Genomic DNA, 20,647 nt, shown 5'->3' with positions numbered 1-20,647 from the left:
CACTGCCTGAAAAGGGAGACAGATGAGCTTAGATGCTGCCAATTGCCATTTTGCAAAAGTTTATGACCAACATCACAAAACGCATTCAGTCACTTTACAAGAACCACATTCTTCTCTCAACAAGAAACCAAACACAGGACAGGAAATGGCAAGAGATTCTTAGAAAGACAAGCTTTAGTCTTTTTTTTATCTGCAGTGGAAAATAAGTTTCAGTATTTTATTGAAAGTAAGCAATAAATAATATTGTGATAAAAATAGTTTATAAGTACTCAGACTGTACATCATTGTTACAAGATCAGAGGATTCAATGGAAAGAGCAGGAATAACACAGCAACATGATTTGCATTGTGCATAAATGACTAAAATCACAAACAGAAAAAAAGCATTTCTACTTTAAAATTGAACTACGTCGTGTGAAAAAGAAAACTCGTCGGTTCCTTCTCATTTGTCATGGAAACTAACGGTGGAACCTGTGTTGGGATCGTAGGTGGGACAAACTTGAAGAGCATTGCTACATTCATAGGAGCAAACTGGGGCTTCAGCTATGAAAGTACACGTGACAAAATGCGTGGTAATAAATAAGAACAGACGACAGAGAGAAATTAAGAAACAATAAGGCTTGATATGAAATCTTCGTACAAAGCGTTGTTAAAAAAAGGTCTGTGGGTGGATCGCGCCGCCCTGAGGGTTACGTAGTCACAGCGGGGTTCGACTGAGGCCTCAGTGAAGTTGGTCCATCGAAGGAGTTGCCACACTTTTGACTCATCTGTACGCTTCACGTCTTCCTGTACGAGCGAGTCCGTGTGCAAGGGAGGTTTGTTTTTGTTAAAGGGGCGAGCTGTTGGTGTGCGTCACGGAGGGGGTAAGTGGAGAGGTTTCTGCATGCAAGGTCAACTAGAGAGAACCTCGAATTCTGTTTGCATCCGAAAGAAGCCCTCTGTTTTGTTTTCGCTACCGTTATATGGCTTTAATTCTTAAATTCAAGAGTTTCATTTTGGTTTTGCAGATATGGAAACAAAGAGAGAAAAGAGAGAGAAAAATATACTGTGTTACACGTGATATCTGCCGTCACCATCACCTGGCTCGCCAGCAGTTATTGTAACGGTGATAGATGACTCACAGTGTTGAGCAATTTGTGAAACAGTCCGACAACTCCAGCAATTTGTCTGATACTCACAAATCCGTTGACCTAAGAGCTGAATTTACACAAAAATCACAGGTAATAAGCTACAAAAATTACAACTGTTAAAAAGGGCAAAGGATATGAATTAAGTTATATCACATATCAAAGTCACTTAAGCATAAACTTGATGATTAGAATTCAAATCAAAGAGAGGAGGGGAAAAAAAAACATACATCTGGTCAATAGAATCAGGATTATAAAAAAGATTAGATAAAATGTCTGTTGGTAAAAATATACAAACTCCAGACAGCTGAAACATTCAGTTACATACATCTGAGAGCTGAGCTTAATATGGGCACAGTGGAGAAATGTTTTTTAAAAAGTGGATTGATTAAGGGGATAGCGGCAAAAACAACGATTACATAAAATCAATTAAAATGTCCCATTGGTTTACATAAATATCAGAACAAATGTGGATGAATCTAAAAGCTTCCTGTAGGGATACTGAGATCGGTGAGAAATGTCTTTCTCTGTCATGACGACAAAAACAATATCTGTTTAGTGTCCTTGCAAGTCATTTCAGTTCATCATCCTGGTCTTGAAGGCGGGAAACTCCCCTTCATCTTCTGACCAGCGGTTACCTATAGAAATAATGAGGATAAACTGAGAAGGGGAAGAGAGAGATGGACGGAAACGAGAGGGGAAGCCGGACAGAAGCCAGGGACGGGTGGAGGTTGTGGGGGGAGAACAAAGGGGGAGAGAGGAGAGGCGTACAACGTGCGTTACTAAAGCCGAAAACTGCACTACTACACAGCTGCTTTCTGCTCGGAAAAAGAGAGAGCTAACAGCCATTCTGTCTGCTTCAAGTGTACAAACGTACAGTTGGTGCGTGTGATCTTACCGTTGTACGTTAACAAGAGTAGGTCCTGACTGTGGCAGTGTCCAGCCTCTGTATAGACTGACTTCCTGCGTTTCCATGTCGGCAAAAATCACATGCAAAGACGTGCCATTAGTCACAGCATGATAAACCAAGCGGCACAGCCATTCAAGAAGAATTAAAGAGTACGTGAGAAATCTGGGCTCATTCAGGACCCAACAGAGAAGTCCTAATGAGTAAAGAAGCAGCAGTGACGGAGCGCAACACAAACACATGCACACACTTCTTCCACCTACCGTCCATCGGGCTCCTCTTTGGCTGCGTGGAGGGAGACGCTGCGCTGCTGCTGCTGGTCACGCGGAAGTTGGCAGGCAGGGTGTCTGACGCACCCAAAGACATCCCCCTCATGTCTTTGGGCCTGAACTTCTTCCTCCATGACGGAGCTCGGCGGAAGTTCTTGTCGTCCTCCTAAAGAGATGTGGAAGTTAAAGAGGAGGGTGGAAAGATCAAGAGAGGAAGCCCGGCTCACGTTTAAGTTATGTTTGTGTTACTAATTTCAGTTTGTGTTAGTGTGTTGTCTTGGGTTTGTCACCTCCTCCATTCTCCTGTCTGTGCCGACGGCCAGCAGATTGTTATATTCACGCTCAAGAGTTGCTCTGGCCTAGAAAAGACACAAGATGAGGAAAAGCACTGAATTCAACATCAGCCAAATCAGCTTTGATTGTAACACTAATCTAACTTGACTGGCATCACATTGTCTTCTTGAGAACAAGGAGCAGCTATTCTGCTTTCATTCTTAACTGGCTTTAGTTTCTGTATTCACCTCACACACGCACACAAACTCAAGCTTGTACCTCACGTGGAGTTAAAAACCACAGTGAGTCGGTACCTGTGTGTTCTGCGTGGGGATCTGCAGCAGGAGGGCCAGGGTGTTGTGATCGAAGGTTTCGTCCAGGGCGAGCAGCGCTCCGTGGACTCCGCTCTCGTAAAGGTTGCTGCTGTAATCTTTCAGCCCGATGGACTGAACCCAACCGATCACACGTTCGTTAGTCCACACCAAGACTTCTGAAATGACAGAAACCAGCTTGGATGTAACACACCGAAGACAAGCGACGTGAGACACCGTGTCTTATGGAGTCATTTCAAGACATAATGAAGTGGGCGTCTGTTACCCTGAGGCCCCTGCTGAGACGCTTCCCTTCTCCTCTCCAACTCCTTCCTGTCATAGTTGAGCCTCCTCAGACACATCACTCCACACTGAAAGCTGTTCCTGTTGCACAGACACAAAAGCAGTTTTTGTTTGGACCCCCATTAGCTGCTGCCTTGTCAGATCTGCTCTTGTTGCAAACTCACTGTGAATTCATCAAGAACAAAGAGAAAATAACACCAGAGATATCCTTTTGTTGTGTGTTACCTGTGGAAGCTATCCACCATTTTGAGCTGTCCCCGGAGGTCCTTCTTGGTGAGGTGGTCGAGCATGCGAGCGTCCACCAGGGACTCCATGAAGTAGGAGCGGTACTGCTGCAAACCCAGACTGGGCAGCCATTCATTCCCAATCCACTCATGGTTCATGTCTCCATACGCCAACGTCTGTGATCAGAGCAGAGAGGACTTAACCAGATGTTTGCCAGGGTGCGTTGAAAAGAAGGAAAGTGTTCCTTTATACAAATATAATAGCATTTTCAAAATGATATATATTTCTTTATTTCACACATCTATCGTTTTTCATTAAAGACTTTTAAACATTTGTTTTGTCACTAAATATAGTCTTCTGTCCTTAGAATAATTAAATAATATTTTTCAAGAACAGCACCAGCAAAAACATTGCTCTATTTACTTTTACAAATTCCTTACTAGTGTGTGGAACCAATAATTAACTGCCTGGAAAATGATCAATCACTCAGCTATGAATGGCTTAATGAGCGGAACGTACTGAACTTTCATCTTGTCAGACTGAAAGCAGACTGTGTTCTAGTGAGCCTAAAATGTCAGTTGTAAAATTTATTTAATAAATGAAAATGCTCAACAGCTCTTTACTGTATGAGTTACATCTCCGTGTGCGTATCTTGTATCACCTGGCATTTCACACAGGAAACCTGACTTGCAGCACAGAAGCCACAAGTGACAAAAGCTGTGATGACAACACAGCGACCGCAGGTTTCCTTCTGAAACCTCATCAAGACCTCGAGGTGAAACCACTGAGCTGCTTCTAAGAAGTCAGGCAACGTGTGTGAAAGGTACACCAGAACATGTTATTATCCTGACTGAACGAAAACAGCATTATGATTAACAACACAGCCTCTTCACTTGCTTTTAAATCTGTCTCTGGCCACTTTAGAAGACATTGTGGAGGAGACGATTTTCAGGAGGCCATTTTAAGATCTATCAAAATCCAGCGCCCACATCTGAAGGGCAGGATACTGACAGATGGGAAAGGAATTTCTGGAAAATTAGATTTACTTCAAGAGGTTCTGCTGTATAAATAGACCAAATCATCTGAACGGAACCTTTTCAACATGTTTGTTGTGAATGCATCCTTCACGAAACATTATCCATAAATAAATGGACGTCTAGAAGGACGTCTCCTCGAGGAAGAAAAAGAATAAACCCTTGACTAAAAAATGGTGTGAGGCAGAGCAGCACGTGGAAGGTGAACACAGGTGGGTTTTGTGGGAATGTGTGCAAACCTGGGCCCAGCTACCCTCGTCATCCTCCTGGTGTTAGCAGGGTTAGAGTGAGCATGGTGAGAAGAACAGAAAGGCGGGGGATTAGTGAGGCAGCGGTGCTGAGTTAGAGCAGCTTAATGTGGAAAAGATCATTCAAAGTAAAAAACGACAAGCCAGACAAATGAACGCAAAGGCACTGAACGTGAAATAAAACAATAAACTGTAGGAGTGGACTACTTGATATATATATATATGTTAATTCCATTTTTCCATATCAGTGTATCTCATAATAAACAATAATTTATGAAAATCCACAGAGAAACCGTAAGGTTAAGGTTGGAGGGGAAAGGTCATTCATGTTTAGATATCCTGTGCTGTTTGAATCAAACACCATGTATGCAGAAACTCAAGTAAACCGCTCGTTTTTCTAGCACTAGCACACACAAAACTGACTAAAATTAAACAACTAACTAGTATTACAGCAGAAACGCACATACAGTATTTAAGGTCGAAAGGAAGAGAAATGAAAACGACTGCTACGACAAACCAGCAGAAGGTCTTGTTTCAAGTTGCCGAGAGAGACTCCATGCAGCCATAATGATAATGTACTGATCAACCATACTCAAGTGTTAAATATTAATATATGCATGCAGTGAGTAAAGCCTGGCTGTCCTGAAGGCAACTTGGAACGAGCCTTGACAGTCACCACAGAAGCAAGAGGCCTCCGGTGTCCAGCCAATCAGGGTAGACTAACCGTGGGAGGTGTGGCTGCCAAACTTTCCATTTCTTCATGTGTGACCCAAACGTTTCCTGTGGACTGATCATGTGACACCCACCAAGCACGAGTGAGAAGTGTGGAAAGAGGGACGAGTGATGAACGACAGAAAGGCAGCAGGATGGAGAGAAGTCGAGAGAAGTTATCGCTGTTAGCAACAAGAATTCAACTCAAATCAAAAGTACTGTGATCCCATCATTAGTCCATGTTAAGTATACAAGGAGTTAAAGTGTTAATGTAATAAAAGTGCAGGGCTCAATCAGATGACAGGAATGTGTCGACAGACAGCTGAAAGGACTCTGGCTCAGACTGGATGGATCGAACATTATTTGTGTGAAGGTGACAACCTGCTGTACATGTGTGAGTGTGTCCTGCACAGCAGCACATCGACACAACAGGCGAGTACCGTTCTGGAGGTTGGCGGTGCAGAAGGGCTGGTGAGAGACATGATTTCCTGGATGGCCAAGCGAAGTTTCAGGCGGTGCAACGGGTTGCTGATACCGATCTCCCTTTGGATCTCTGTGTCTGACAGCGCTGACATGATGGCGCCGCTCTTCACGTTGGCACGGCAAGCGGCCACATACCAGGCTGGCATGCCCACCCACAGCTGGCCAGGGGAGAGACATCGCCGTTAGTTAACCTGGCTCAATACTAATCTATTACCGGTTTGAAAGGTTTACGGATCAGACGTGTGTGTGTCGTACCTCCAGCCAAACCACAACAGTCGGCCCGTCCCACTGGGCGAATGGAAGGCCCTGCCTGCGAGCCTCCTCCAGTAATTCATGCCTGAGACACAAAATATACATTAGACCCAATACGCAAGCACGTGTTCCCTGCCCAGAAACACACACCAACCTCCAATATGCAATCAGTCAAATCCATCTCAGGAACACACACACCTGAAGTCAACCAACATGCATCAACAGACAGCAGGAGTTTGAGAAAAACCAAGAAAGTGAAACCCAGGAAGACTCAAACAGAGACATGCTCATCTGGAAAACACTACGACACTAAACACATTCACTCAAGTACTGTGCTTCAGGACACAATATTTTCATCTCATGCCACTTTTTACTTCCACTTCACATGCAAATATTGTACTTCTTATGTCACTATTTTTGACAGTTTTAATTAATTCCTAATTTCAAAATAAAATATGATTTTTCATTTTAAATTAAACTACTCAACCATATATACAAAAACAAATTAAGTTTACTGTATACATCAATTAGCTGATTGACAGTATATTTTAATTTTGACAAGTCATTTTCATGTAAAAACATTTAATGTTTTCAGCTTCTAAAATGTAAAACTTGTTGCCTTCTTTTTGTTTTTACAAACCGATCACTCGATTAATCCAATCAGTTGCATACAAAATGGTTCAAAACAGTAAAAACCCGCTGTTTCACTAATGCAGGAGCCACAATCATCTAATCAGAGGTCAGATGCAACAGTCACAGGAAACACTGTACTGCACTCAGTACTGTTTCTTTGAATACTTTAAGTACATCCTTGACTATGCTTACATACTCTTTCTTTTGTGGAAAAAGAATTCAATGCGTTTACTGGTAGTGGAGTACTTAACTAAAGAATCTGATTACTTTCTCCAACACTCATCATTACATTAGACAGAATCTTTATCTTTTTGCATTTTTCAAGCTTGGACTCTTCAGGTTTAAGCAGATGGCTCTTGTGTTAATCCTCCAGGAGAATACTGGAGGCCACAGCCAGGGCTTCAGGACTGAGAAACTCTATTTGTCATTACAGTTTCCTCCCAGAACCAGAGCTTTGAAGTCCACTTGCATGCATTCCTCTACAATGTAAAGGTCAAAGCATGCACAAAGGGAAGTATTTAGAGCAGAAAAACCTTTGCAAAGGCTAAATTCTGTACATCCATGTCATGCACACTCTCGGTTTGTAACAAAGGAACAATGCTGTTAGCAGAGACTTCCTGGAGGTTTCTGGGGATACTGGAAAGTAGCTTCAGATTCTCTAGAAGTAGTTTTGACCCACTAACATGGCAACAAGTACTAACAGATGCTCTAAATGAAGAAAGTGGCTGGCCACTAGATGGGGTTGTATCCCACAGATCACCAGCAGAGAACAAGCCCGTGCTCTGTTTGTTTGATTGTCCATTAACAAATGACCAAATATCCAAAGATCCAAACTAATTCTGAGGACATTTACAGCAACACAGTGTCTCATACGGACACGAAAACTCACAAAAGGACAGCTATTTCAATTCAATTGAATTCAATCAAATAGTGTCAAATCACAACAATCATTGTCTCATGACACTTTCCAATTAGAGCAGGTCTATTTGGTTCAATTCTTCCATTAACCATCTTTCCAGTCGTGGTAGTGCATAACCTCATGCTCCAACAGGAAAACTGCGAGAGGAAAACGTGTCACTCACTAAAAACCAGCACACACACATTCCTGTTAGTAAAGCTCTGTGGAAAGCAGGGTAAAGAGCAGCATAGAGAAGCCATCAGACATTCGCAGGGGCAGTTGTTTGGGGTCCTCAGAGTTACTGGTGAAGTCAACGCATGAAGCCAAGTGTGGGAAGGAGATAAAGCAAAGCAAAAGCAACATGAACCAACTTACCCTGTCTTTGGACTACATATGGGATGAGAAGGGGATGATAAAAACAGAAAAGGGAGGTTGGCAAAACAGTCAGAGAAAGAATGAACTGATGCCAATCGAACAGCAACATTTTCTGTAATATGTTTGCACCAAAATAAGAATGAAGGAAAGAAATCATAAAAGAGTGGTGGGAGATGAGTGCAGTGGAAGTGACCGGGTGGAACAGAGGGATGGTGAGCTGACTGGAGGCAGCGTGGGTCAGACGGTAGGGAGTGAGCATGTGAGCCAGCTCTGGACTGCAGCAGGAGCGCCAAGCCCACAGCAACACTCATGGACTTTTATTAGATTAACACTGTACGCCTGCAGTGTGGCATCTCATCATCGTCAAACTTTCTTCTCAGTCAACAGAAACTGTGCAGCAGCTGAAGAGGGTTTAGAAGACACTTACTTCTTCTGCAGCTTTCGGTTCTTCTCTGCAGGACCTCCCAGGGTGCCCATTCCTAAGCCATCCTTAGGAGAGCTCTCTGCCTCCGGAGTGCCAGCTGGGAGCAAAACACACAACTCGTCAGAGACCCGAAGGTAGCAGGAACACAGCAGCACTGGTAGTGTGGAATTGCATCACACTGATATAAACATGTGCTGTAGAGGAATGAATCCTGTGCTGAGCGCCTGACCTTGGCTGGGGGAGTCCTTGCCGGGAATGCTGGGTCGGCCCTTCTCCTTCTTCCCAAAGAGGCGTCCAATGGAAGACTTGATACTCTTCTTCTTGGCTGCTTTGTTGAGGGAGTCCTGGCTGCTGTTGCTACTGCTGGGGTTGCTTCCCTGGCCGTCCTGCAGGCCAGCCAGGCTAAAGGACCAAGAAAGTGATGAGAAGCAGAGAAATTTGAGAGATGAACGGCGGACAGGAAGAAAGATCAAAGTTCAACAGTTTCCTCAGCTGACAGGCACAGGTCTTACCCTCGAATGTCTCTGATGTCCTCGTGGCTCGCTGCATGCCCCGCCTCCCTGTTCAGGCGCATGGAGCGTGGAGTGGTGGGAGGTGACGTCTCACATCGGATAGTGGCCTTGTCATCCTGAGCAGACTGAACAACAGTGGAGAGACACACATTACTGAGGCGGATAATTCTGGATTTCACTCTGTTTACTCTATAAAACAAACATCAAGCAGGAATATGAAGTGCAGCTGTACTGTTGGCCAAGAAATAGAAATACTGTTCTTAAAACCAGAAGAATTTAATGCAAGCTAAAATCCAAATAAAATAAAAATATTAGAGACAATTTCATTTTAGAGGTCAAAATGAAGACGCAAAGAATCAGGACTGACCAGGTAAGAGGTCTGAACAAAGCCTGAAGAAGCTGTTCCGTATCAATAATGTGACTATTCACAAACATTTTCTGCTAATCTGAAGCTCAGGTACAGAGGTGACTTTGGCTTCTCGTTCGTCACAGACTCCACAGATGATAAGGATTCATGAAATCCTGCCAAAGCAACAAGGCGTAACGATAGTTCTGCTAGTTCTGTGAGGATAACACACACATGTAGCTGGCGGAGCACAGTAAAGCAGAACTCTAGTTTACCTTCCTGCGGTGCTTGCGCAGGTCACTAGGCTGAAGCATGGCAAAAAAGGAGAAGGGAGAAAAGCAGTTAGTGAGAGACAAAACAGACCAGCAGTGGAACCAAGCCATGCACCAACACACAAAAGAAGGAAATCACAACAAGACACACACACACACACACACACAGAAAACAGTCAAGACCAGCAGAAACCATCAGTTTAACTGTGCAGTGAAGACACGCAGTTTTGGGAAAAATAAAGTCTGCAGGAGGAGAAACTGCAAAACAGCCACACTCAAAGTTGGTCAGGATGGGTGCAGTCTACTTCAAGGAAGCTGATTGAGGAAATCAGAGAGAAAGACAAGCACCAGTTTTTCAGCAGTATCAAAGCCTTGATGAAATCCATTTGATCTGCTGACCAAGCAGATAGCAAAGCAGCTGACAGTTTACTTATGATTAACATCAGAGTGCTGAAATCACAGAGGGGAGAAGTTCTGCCAAAAAGCCCCATCTACAAGAAAGCCCTTTCTGTTAGAAGGCATAGTATAAAGAGTCACAAAGATGGAGCTACCAGCAAGGCGTTGTGGGTGGTGAATTTGGTTTTGGTACAGGAAATGTTATTGGATTTTTTATTTCTTTATTGCTGATTAATAATTGCCTTAGTTTAATAAGGTTTAAGCACGAAAACTACTTTGTTGCATTTAGGCCGTAAACAAAAGTAGATTGTTAGTTTTAGGCAATAAATATACTTGGTTACTTTCAGGAAAACATCACATTTTGGGTTAAAAACAGACCCTTTCACAACACGATACCACAGGTGACAACACAATGAGCGAGTCTGCATGAAAGCTAACTGGGTGTTTTTGCTTTATGTAACGTTACTCTGGCCAAGCGCAGTGTGACACCTGAATTTATGAACCATAGCAGTTCCACTCACATTTTCCACTGTGCATCCATAAAGGAGGAACATTTTTTTCCTGCTGCATTCCTCACAGGCCTGGCATTAGCAGAGCAAATAAACCACCAGCGTGCCACAATTCTATGGGAGTTTCTCTTGCCCCCAGGAGGAAAATACCTAATCACTCATTTCCTTTCCTCAACTGACAGGCCAAGGAAGAGATTAGTGAGCTATAAAGGGAAAACAGGAAGGGGAAATTGAGGGGGTGAGCAGTGAATTAATTTAATGAACCAAAATGTTCTTCGACTGTCTTCATGTTTAGGAATTAGAGGACATTTTGACTACTTTCAGGGATGCTTTAAAGACAGGTATGATGGTTAACAAGGGCAAGATTAATAAAAAAAACTAAGTAAAAATACTCCTTTCATGTCTCCAATGTTTTGCAATCATAGTTCAATTGACTTCATGATCAAATGATTACATTTTATGCAGAACTTCGACCAATGCGCCATTACAGGAACGTAGTGGTGACTGGTGACCTTCTTCTCCCAGACATTACAAGAACCGAACATGCAGTTACTGCTTGAACTTGACTTAATTCTTGAAATCGTAACATCACAAATTCCTGAAAGGACTGACTGACACCAGCTTCAATGCTAACAAGAAAACCAGGAGCATCATATTTCCCAGAACCACAAAGTAAAGCCCAGCTCAAAGTTTTGTTTTGAAACCTACAGTAACAGAAGAAAACCTTGAGTCATGTTGTAAATGCTGCAAATACAGCATAGCAATCTGACTGCATCAAGCCCAGGGAGACAACACTACCAAACAAAGAAGAACAAAGCAGTAGCTGCCTGTTACACTGACCTGTGGCCAAATACAAACCACAGTGATTGACAAAGGAAGGAAGTCCAGTGTGCAGACTGGAGCATCAGGGTTACACAGGTGAGCAGCAGGAGCTCACAGGTGCAGAAGGGGTGTGTATACTGCACTGTCTAACCCAAAAACAAAACAAAAAAAACAGTGCTTTTGTTCTGTAAGTAAGACCCACAAAAGAGAGTTCTGGTCACTGGTTCAAGGGTGTGTCCCTTTGAATTCATTGTTCTCACATGCCTCTACAGTATGTTGTATGATACAAGACCAAGACTATCCACTGACATCTGTCACCTGGATTTTTGTTCATGCAGTATTTCACACAGAGCTCAAACAGCCCGTATAAAATGTCCTAATATGAAGTCAAACAGAGGAACAGAATATAAAATTTTACCACTAGGTATCGCTCTTGAGCTGCTCCTTGAAGCTGCTCCTACTGAGCCTATAAATGAGTGTGTGGCAGTAAAAAAAAAATGGCAGTAAAAATGCGTCTTCATACTAAAGTACTGCGGCACGCAACATAATGTTAGACAGCATAACCTGCACCAGTGCATTACTGATGACAGTTCTCACTCTCTCGCTGGACAGGAGTCGGGAGTCGTACAGCGGCAGCACTGTGTGAACTCAACTCTAGAATGAACCAGATGATGAAAATGTTTAAGTTTTATACCTTTCTGCAATAATAGCAAAAATAACTTTCCCAGTCACTTCACTACATATCCTACGCAGGATCCTCTATGCCAGATGAAGCCATCAGGAACAAGAAGGAGGGAAAGTGGCAGACTGCACCCACCTGGGGGGAAGTTAGCTGAGGTGGAGAGACTACAGGTACCTGAAAGTATGGTGCACAGCTAAAGGCTTGAGGGGGAGGACTGAAGCCAGCTGCACCATAGGGCAGGTATGTTACTGTCTGCTGGGAGAGGGAGCTCTGGATGATGCAGGGGTCATAGCAATACTGCTACAGGCAGGGGGGCAGTTCATATACACATGGTTACATACAGTACTGTCACGCGTACACGCAAAATATCACTGCACTCATCACACCGATGAATGGAGACAGCATAAACATCAACATGAAAGGCAAACAAACAGGTTAAAACAAATAAAACACCAACATAAAAATAATCCAAAAGGAAGCAATCAGACTAATATACTGACAGAAAGAAATACTACAGTGTCCTGAGACAGCTCATAAAGAGAGCTAAGTGTGTTATTCAGCGCACTTGTATGATCCAGGATGGGGAAAGTAAAGGAAGTGTTACCAAGGTCATGACACCCATTCGGTCCAGTTCTCTGTTGGGGCTGCGGGGAATGCCTCTGGGGGTGGAATGGCCCGAGCCTGGGGGCGAGCCTCCCAACGAGGAGCCCGCGCACAGCGACGGAGGGATGGAGCTCATTGAACGGAAACGTCCTCCCAGGCTGTCGCCGCTGCCTACCCGGCCTTCAATCTCCTCTGCTCGGATGGCTGTGCTCTCCTTCTCCTCCTGGATCATTCTGCAGCGATAAAGAACAGAGAAGGCAATGATATCTAAGGTTACATGAGGCCAGGTTTTGGTGTGTTTGTCCTGGTAACTGTGTAGCTGGCAGTACCTAATTTCATTGTTGATAGCATCCAGCTGCTCCTGCAGCATTAAAGCGAGAGTCTGCGCGTCTGCCTGCCCGCCAGGAGACAGCAGGTCCACCGAGCTGAAAATCGTCTCTCGATCCTCATCCAGATCTGAAGCATCCATGTCACTCTCAAAAGCCTGGGCCACATTTGCTAGCACGTTGGCCTGCTGCATGCGCTCCCACTCCTGCTCATTCAAAGTCTGCACCTGGATTAATCCACACAGGTGTAAAACAGGAGACGGGGAGAGAGAGTCAGACAGGGAACGCAGATATTGAACACAGAAAAACAGGAAAGAGAAAACAGAGAGATAAAGAAGTTAGCAGGATACTTTTGTCATTCGTGCAGCACACAGACACAAGTGTTACTGTTATCTCCACCACACTGACTTACATGTCGCTGATGTCCAAAGAGGAAGCAAACAGAAAGAGATGGAGAAGAAGAAAATTGTCAGAGAGAACTCAAACATTAGACTGAAACAGGCAGAGGAAGGGAAAAGGCACACGATACAAACAGCGCACGTTACAAGGAAAACAACACACAAATGAAACAAAATAACCTAATGATTTATAGATTTAACAACCTGTCAAATCCTACTAATAAAAATGTTCAATTTTCAAAAGCAAATAAGAATTTGCCAAACCCCTTTCTGGTGGAATTCCTCACATTTGATTAGATTGTCAGTGTTTATGCTACATAAGCTGTCAATGTTAGCCTGTCAGCCTGAGTGTATTCAAAGCAAACAGTTACTAAACAAGCCAGCAACAGAAGAGCTGGGTGCTCACCTTGGACGGCTCGTCCCGGAGCGCCGCCATGCGTCCTTTTTGAGGCCGTCTCAGCACAAGAGCGCTGCCATAGTGGTCTGAGTTACTGTCCATCATTGAGGAAGCTGACACTGGATACCTGAAATCTGGAGTGCTGCCCAGCTGAGACCGTCTGCAAAACCACAAGGACAAACAATCAGAAAGACTCTGAGAGGTCAGAGGGTGAAACTGAACTTCAGCAGTTAACTGTCTTACCCGTGTAGTAAGGAGTTGCTCCTGCTCCTACCCTGCTCGCTCTCCGCCCTCATGGTCTCAATCTGGATCAGGAGCTGCTCCTGCAGAGGAGGACATTTACAGACATAATGAGCTTTTGGTGGAAACACAAAGGAAAGAAGCATCACAGTTAAGAGTATCTAAAATAATAAGAACACATTATAAGTAGTAAGGAAATTTTTCCCACTAGTTAATAAACAACAATAACATACACACTCATATCTGTAGAGCTTTAACATCAGCTTCAAGCTGCCCAGTCTGTCAAACATCCCCCAAACTAACCACAACATCTGCAGCTGACATCTACTGTCCACAGTTAAGTACACGCTGGTGGTAATTGTAGCTTCTTGTTAAGGCCAGTTTGGTTTAGCCAATCAGCACCAGGTTATGCCTTCAGGGTAATGCACTGAACAAAACACTAACCTTCATGTCTACAATTGCCCTTCCAATGGATTTCAAACAGTGCAAACATAACGAGTTGGAAAGCAGCCACTCATCAGGCTGTCGGTACTCTGTTTTAAGGTTTGAAATATGAATCTGACTTATGAGATTTTTATTTGGTGAATATGGACACTGATATGGGAAAATCAAGCAAACAGTTCTCACTAAAATATAAAAAAAAAGAAGACCACAGGGGTGGCAGGCCCAAAATACTAAGATAGCATCCCCACAATAAAAAGCACAGAAACAAAAAGAATCAGTGAACGATCTTTCACCTTCTCATGGTGAGACTCCTCAATCAGCTTCTTGGTGTGATCCAGTTCTCTTATCAGGGCATTCTGGGAAGACAGATGGAAAGACTTTGTCAGGCTAAATGACTTTCAAACACTGAGTCTTCTAACCTCTAAACACGTTTCTGTATTCTCCACCTTATCCTCCAGAGCAGACATGCGCTCTTTGAGGTGAAGCTGGAGTCTCTCGTTGGACTCTGAAAGGAGTTTGTCCACCGTCTCAGACAGACGCTTGTTATGCTCCTCATTCATCTTCTCTCGCTGTCGCGCCTACACGCACAGAAAGACTACATTATATTGAACGTATAGAAGCAGGCTTGTAGGAGAAGAAGCAGACTTTCCCTCTTCTCACCCTGAGCAGCTCCTGGTTTTTCTCCTCCAGTTGAGCCTCCAGCTGCCTCAGTCTCTCCTCCACATTGCCATGACGTTCCTCTGCCTAAAAATGGAGGAAATAAAAAAAAAAACATTATGTTTTCTGTGCTGAGATCTCGATGTGTTCAATAATCTCAGAGCTAATGAGAGTGTCTAGTGTTGAGGTTTGATGTCATCCTGGAGAAGGACCACACTGAGAAAGGACTAAGCTCGGCCCGGTTTGAGGTTTTGGGTGAGAGTCCTTCACAAGGATGGGATCACTAACATGAACAGCTGTGGAGGCACGCTTCTACACACACCAGCTTACAGAAAGAGGTTAATAATCATGCACCAGCTGCATTGGCAAAGCAGCACAACACAAAGAAACACTACAGCAAATATTTCCCATGATGTCTCATAGAATATCACAGTTCTGCCACTACACATTTATGTGAATAATGGCTCATAAAACAGTTAATTCAGTATTTCATCTTCAATTAGGCTTGTTGAAAAATATAACCAGAGTTCAATAACAGATATTATCAGCCTATTAATTATGTAAGAGGCAACAGGCTGGCAAACATTTTTTCTGTGCTACAGCCTGTTCCAGTTTTCAGTGGCTTCAATGGGCAGGGCCGCACTGGCACTTCCTGTTTGTGTTAGACACCAAACATGAGAGATTTTCTGTGCTTAAAAAAAAAGGAGAGGTACCAGCACAAGACAGCTCACCAGCACACAAAGGACAAACACACAGACACACACGCCAGGGGCAGGTTTCAGGCTAAACAAGATCTAACAGCCTTATGACCTATAGTCTGTTACAGCACTTAACCAGGAACTTTTCATGTAAAGGATAAATCATAACTTTAATTTTTCAAGAAACACACATAATAACATTTTTTCTTCAGTGGTTGTGAAAATAATATTTGCTCTACAGGCCTGGTTAAGTTCAGTACAGTTTCCCAGTGTCCAGAAGGGACGGCTTTAGATCTGTGAGTAAAGCTCATCTACCTTCTTCTGAGTCTTAGCACCTTTAGAGCCACACAGAACACACTAGGGTTTGACAAGGAGGTGGTGATGGCAGCATGAAGGCCACACAGCAACAGAGCATGACAGACAGAGATGAGAAAGAGCAGAAAACAGGGTACACTTTCAATGTGAACTTTAGCACAATTAAGCAGAGCAATTGAACTCTGCAGATTCAGCAACAGAAGGAGACTTCAGTGTCACAGGTAGACAAACAGATGACACAGCGTGTCACAGCACGAATGACATGATGAGGGATGCTGTATTAGACAGATGATGGAATAATTGTGCTACAAGCTCCTCCAAGTGTGAGGGGGTGGAGAAGGAATGGATAACTTATGTCAATCACTTGAAATGGACACATTATTAAAGAAATACCAAAGCATTTCTTTCCATTTTCCATCGTCTATGTTCTACATAACAAATAAGCCAAAGAGTCAGGATAATTTAACATGCATGCACAAAACAGCTTAATTGACAGCGAAGAATTACAGAGCAGGGAAAGAAGAAAAGAAATTTATCAAGCAAAAACACTTCACCAAAAAAGAAAAGTTTAGACATAACTGAGGTTATTAATAGTAGGAATATGTATTAGAATATGTACAATAACTAAATTTGAAGGTCAGGTCACAGCTTTAATTTAACATAAACTAATTCTTTTTTTTTTTGTTGTTGTTGTTTTTTGGTCTTAGTATGTATGTCCATGTCTCAAAAGGTGTGAAAGGAGGCACCTGCCACCCGATTAACCACAGATGAACACTAACTTGAAATACAGAAATGTACTGTGAGCCAGTTCCAATACTAATAAGGTGCTAAACTCCCTGTGTAGGTTCAGCAGCAGCATGTGTTGTCCAAGACAAAGACTCAAACTATAAATGGACAAAAACATGAGCCAAATCTCTAAAAATAGGTCCCTGTGGATATTTGGAGGAACATAAACAATGGCTTCCTCAGCAGCTTCCGCAGGGAGCTCCTGTCCGTTTCAATGTAAAGGAACTAATCCAGCAGCCCTGTTCACATTATGTGTGCTGGTGTCCACTGTACCTACTGGTACCTATACTGGTACCTTTGTGAGGGCAGCTACTCTCTGGGCGAGCTCTGCTTCCACCTCAGGCAGAGTCTCTGCCTTGCGGATGGTCTGCTGCAGCTTCTGCTCAGCCAACTCCAGCTTCTCTTGGAGCTGCCGGTTTCTGTCCTCGGTCTGCAACAAACAGGCCAAAAGCAAGCAGTCATTAGGAGGCATGTTGAAGACACGTCTGCTACATCCTGGCCTCTGGGTTTGCTTTCCCTTCCACAAGGTGAAGAGAGTGGCCAGACATAAGACTGCAGGTCAGGGAAAAACAGAGGAGGAGACAAAGGCAAACATTGAGAGAGGATGGGTAAGGGTGGGGTGGGCAGGAAGTGAGGAGAAGAGCTTTCAAAATGACACAAAGACAGACAAAACCCATAAGAAAGAGGAGGGGGACGTCTCCATCTCAGTGAGTACATGTAAAGAAACACGCCAGTGTCTTTGAGGCTCCATTCAGTTCCTGCTGAGCTGGTCAGTGTGTGAATACAGCAGGAATTCATTAGCAGGGGTCTGAAAACTGCCAAGGAGAACTGCAGGCGATTCCTGCTGGCAGACAGCTCTGAGGCACAAGTACCAAAGTCAACACAAGTCTTATCTGCTCAAAGTCAGATTTCAGCGGGTTTATGTGTGTAGCTGTTAGGGGTGAGATGACATATCTGATTTTAAATGACTCAGGAACTTCATGGTTAAAGCAAGCTGCCTACTTGTCTGAAGAGAGACTCCTTGTTGGCCACTTCATTCTCCAGCTTGTCATTCAGGTCGTGGACGGAGGTGGCCTCCCGCTGAGCTGCCAGGTAGCGCTTCTCCAGGGTGGTGATCCTCTCCTCCATGTCTTCCTTCTGAGCCATCGACTACACACGTATAACATTTGTATTAGTGTCAGCAGCTGAAGCAGCCCTGAACGTAACCTGACTTTGGCATCTTCTGAGAGGACTTTTTTCTTAAAGTTCTTGCCAGAGAAAACAGGACACTGGATAACAGAGAACAGCTCACTCAAATAGAAAGTAAAAACATCTTGAGAACTGTATTTTAAAACAGTTTACAAATGGACTTGGTCCTCCTCACCTCTCTCAGGTCTCTCTGTAGCCGCGTGTTCATCTCTTCGGACTTGATGAGGTCCTTTCGGGCCGTGTCCAGGTCCTCCTCCAGCTCACTGATGCGTGAAACCATAGAAGCCATGCGCTCCTTCATCTGGCCCAGATCAGCCATCTGACGGTCCACCACCTCCTGGAGCTCGCCAACCTTCCCAAACGTAGGCCCCGACTCCTCCTCCTGACTCAGCGAACCATCCGATGAACGCTGTGGGTGAGGAAACAACTGTTTTAGCAAATGCAAGCAAGATGTACAGAACACACACATAGAACTGACTTCACTTCGGTTAGATAAGAGCACAAATCCACCAGTGAACTGACTTCACATCTCCCAGTGAGACAACAAGCAGAAATACATGACCGCATCATTCGGAGCTGCAATGCAGCCTCCAGGGCATTTTAAAACAAAGGGAAACAGTTGCAATTTAGACTGTGGACTGCAATTAAATATATTCTGATTGACTTATTGGTCAGATCATCCACCCCTATTTACACCCTATACACCCTAAATTATTTTAATTTGGTCACGTTTTGTTTGGTTAAGTGAACAGATGCCAGACACCATGTTCCTTACTTGGCTTTCACACATGATGCAGAGTGACCTCACCTTGCCATTAGTGCTTGGCGTGTTTTCAGAGTTGTGGTTGACCTCGCTCGTTCCATCTGCCAGCCCTCTCTTCTGGCTGTTCTGCTCCCTGAGGTAAGCCAACTGGAGAAAACACCAGTTTGTTAACACCTTTTCCAGTCATTCATTTTCAGGTGATAACCACCTCAGCACTTGTCTGGCCAACCACTTACCCAACAGCACTACAATCATCTGCTTCCTTTAATTATTTGTGATGTTATTTTTCCCATTTCGCTGCAGCAAGTACTCTGTGTATTTGTGTTTGTACACGAGACAGAAACATAAAGCAGCGTAGCTAGCAGCTCTGAGTGCCCAGAGCCTTGAGTTCAAACCACAACCATTCTGGTTGCAAACTCAAATGCATAAGCTGCAGTACTCAATGCCACGTGGCCAACCAGCAGGAAAACAAAACAGCAAGAAGCGGCCTTGCCTTAGGAAGTAAAGTTACTAATAAAAGCAGAGTGTGGCTGACTTTATGTGTTGGTGTGTGTGGTCCCACGCTGATTCCCCACGAACAAAAGATGACCGTAGCATGAAGTGCTGTAGAATGAAGCAGAGAGGAAATCTAGGACATATCCCCAAGATCCTCTGGGCCTTTTGTCAGACTTAATCCCATTCAGTGCACAGAGCACTGAAGACACCCCAGCCTTTGCACGTGTGTGCACAAGAGTGGTGAGTCTCCTTTTCTTAGACTGAGTGTGAATACTGAAGGTTAGAAAAATGACTGCAGTAAGAGAAAACCCAGTGCCATCAGGATGTGTTGATCACATGTGTTTTAAAAAAGACACGTCATTCACTCCTACATCATGCAATTAGTTATGGTCACTGCATTTCTTCACTGACACTCTGTGATAACGAACACATCATCACTTTACACTTGTGGACAACCTAACTTAACTTCTTATTTTGTAATAACTGTCTTGCTGCTTCAGTTAAGAAACTGTACCAAAGACCCTGTGAAAAAGAATAAGAACAAACAGATTCTACTGTGGAGAGCAGAAATTCCACTCAAGTGACAGTACTCAATTATGACAACAGCAGTGACAGACGAGGGTGAGAACCTTCTGTTTCAACGGCTGACTTGTTCAGTTTGGTGTTTAGGTAATTTAAGAATAAATGTGTCACTCACCAGGTGCACATATGTATGCTAAGCACAAAACAGCTGACAATAAAGAAATGAAAGCACAATGAGTGATATGAATTAATTACTTTATCAAATGTCGTTCCAGCAAATGTTTCTACATCACAGGAACACAGTACAAAAAGGCCCATTTTAAAACTTACAACGGCTGAATCGGTGTTTAGTTCAAGGCTGCATGTAAATTTCTCACCAGTCTGATAAGTTATTTTCTCATATTTGCTTACTTCTTTGTGTGAGATGGTCAGCTGTTCCTCCAGCACGCTGCATCTTTCCAAGGCAACGCGAAGTCGCTCCCTCACCTACAAAACATGTGAAACAATCCCACTCAAGCTTCATGTCTCTCCCATTTACTCGTCATGCAAATGTCGAGAATGTGCAATACGCGGTCGTACCTTCTCATCGAGGGCTTTGTGGTGTTCAAAAAGTGACTTAAGGGCTTTGAGGACCTCCACTTCACTCGAGACTCCTGCTGGAGACTGAGCCTGTCTCTTCACCACAGTCATCCTCAGACTGCGCTCATGGCGAGAAACCAGACACTCCAAGTGCTCCAACAGAAGCTGGACACGTAGTGTGAACAGGTTAGACACTCATCAGAAAAAAAAAACATCTCTGCATAT

At 43.7% G+C, this 20,647-nt stretch overlaps 1 protein-coding gene across 14 annotated transcripts in view; it reads right to left on the bottom strand.

The window, feature by feature from the left end:
• Positions 1 to 399: 399 nt before the first annotated feature.
• The window catches only part of ppfia1 (PTPRF interacting protein alpha 1), a 33,718-nt gene continuing 13,470 nt past the window's right edge, over positions 400 to 20,647 (bottom strand). For 2 of the 14 annotated variants that reach the window (XM_046397295.1, XM_046397322.1), the window contains exons 4-31: positions 20,423 to 20,587; positions 20,255 to 20,329; positions 18,872 to 18,973; positions 18,239 to 18,472; positions 17,878 to 18,024; positions 17,171 to 17,305; positions 15,080 to 15,163; positions 14,866 to 14,997; positions 14,713 to 14,775; positions 13,979 to 14,058; positions 13,745 to 13,895; positions 12,944 to 13,167; positions 12,616 to 12,847; positions 9,606 to 9,635; positions 8,985 to 9,109; positions 8,702 to 8,874; positions 8,476 to 8,569; positions 8,049 to 8,060; positions 6,146 to 6,227; positions 5,848 to 6,048; positions 5,421 to 5,483; positions 4,688 to 4,714; positions 3,415 to 3,590; positions 3,173 to 3,270; positions 2,890 to 3,065; positions 2,593 to 2,661; positions 2,297 to 2,468; positions 400 to 1,764 (exon numbers count right to left, since the gene is read on the bottom strand). In XM_046397295.1, the coding sequence (XP_046253251.1) occupies positions 1,703 to 1,764; positions 2,297 to 2,468; positions 2,593 to 2,661; positions 2,890 to 3,065; positions 3,173 to 3,270; positions 3,415 to 3,590; positions 4,688 to 4,714; positions 5,421 to 5,483; positions 5,848 to 6,048; positions 6,146 to 6,227; positions 8,049 to 8,060; positions 8,476 to 8,569; positions 8,702 to 8,874; positions 8,985 to 9,109; positions 9,606 to 9,635; positions 12,616 to 12,847; positions 12,944 to 13,167; positions 13,745 to 13,895; positions 13,979 to 14,058; positions 14,713 to 14,775; positions 14,866 to 14,997; positions 15,080 to 15,163; positions 17,171 to 17,305; positions 17,878 to 18,024; positions 18,239 to 18,472; positions 18,872 to 18,973; positions 20,255 to 20,329; positions 20,423 to 20,587 (3,384 nt within the window). In that variant the 3' untranslated portion in view covers positions 400 to 1,702. Of the gene's footprint in view, positions 1,787 to 2,024; positions 2,090 to 2,296; positions 2,469 to 2,592; positions 2,662 to 2,889; positions 3,066 to 3,172; positions 3,271 to 3,414; positions 3,591 to 4,687; positions 4,715 to 5,420; positions 5,484 to 5,847; positions 6,049 to 6,145; positions 6,228 to 8,048; positions 8,061 to 8,475; positions 8,570 to 8,701; positions 8,875 to 8,984; positions 9,110 to 9,605; positions 9,636 to 12,615; positions 12,848 to 12,943; positions 13,168 to 13,744; positions 13,896 to 13,978; positions 14,059 to 14,712; positions 14,776 to 14,865; positions 14,998 to 15,079; positions 15,164 to 17,170; positions 17,306 to 17,877; positions 18,025 to 18,238; positions 18,473 to 18,871; positions 18,974 to 20,254; positions 20,330 to 20,422; positions 20,588 to 20,647 lie in introns of all 14 variants that reach the window. The other 12 variants (XM_046397313.1, XM_046397304.1, XM_046397338.1 and 9 more) reach the window with 12 other exon arrangements.

The sequence above is a fragment of the Scatophagus argus genome, chromosome 1 (assembly GCF_020382885.2).
Source record: "Scatophagus argus isolate fScaArg1 chromosome 1, fScaArg1.pri, whole genome shotgun sequence".
In the NCBI taxonomy this organism is placed as follows: Eukaryota; Metazoa; Chordata; class Actinopteri; family Scatophagidae; genus Scatophagus; species Scatophagus argus.
This window is presented reverse-complemented; position numbering and strand designations above follow the sequence as displayed.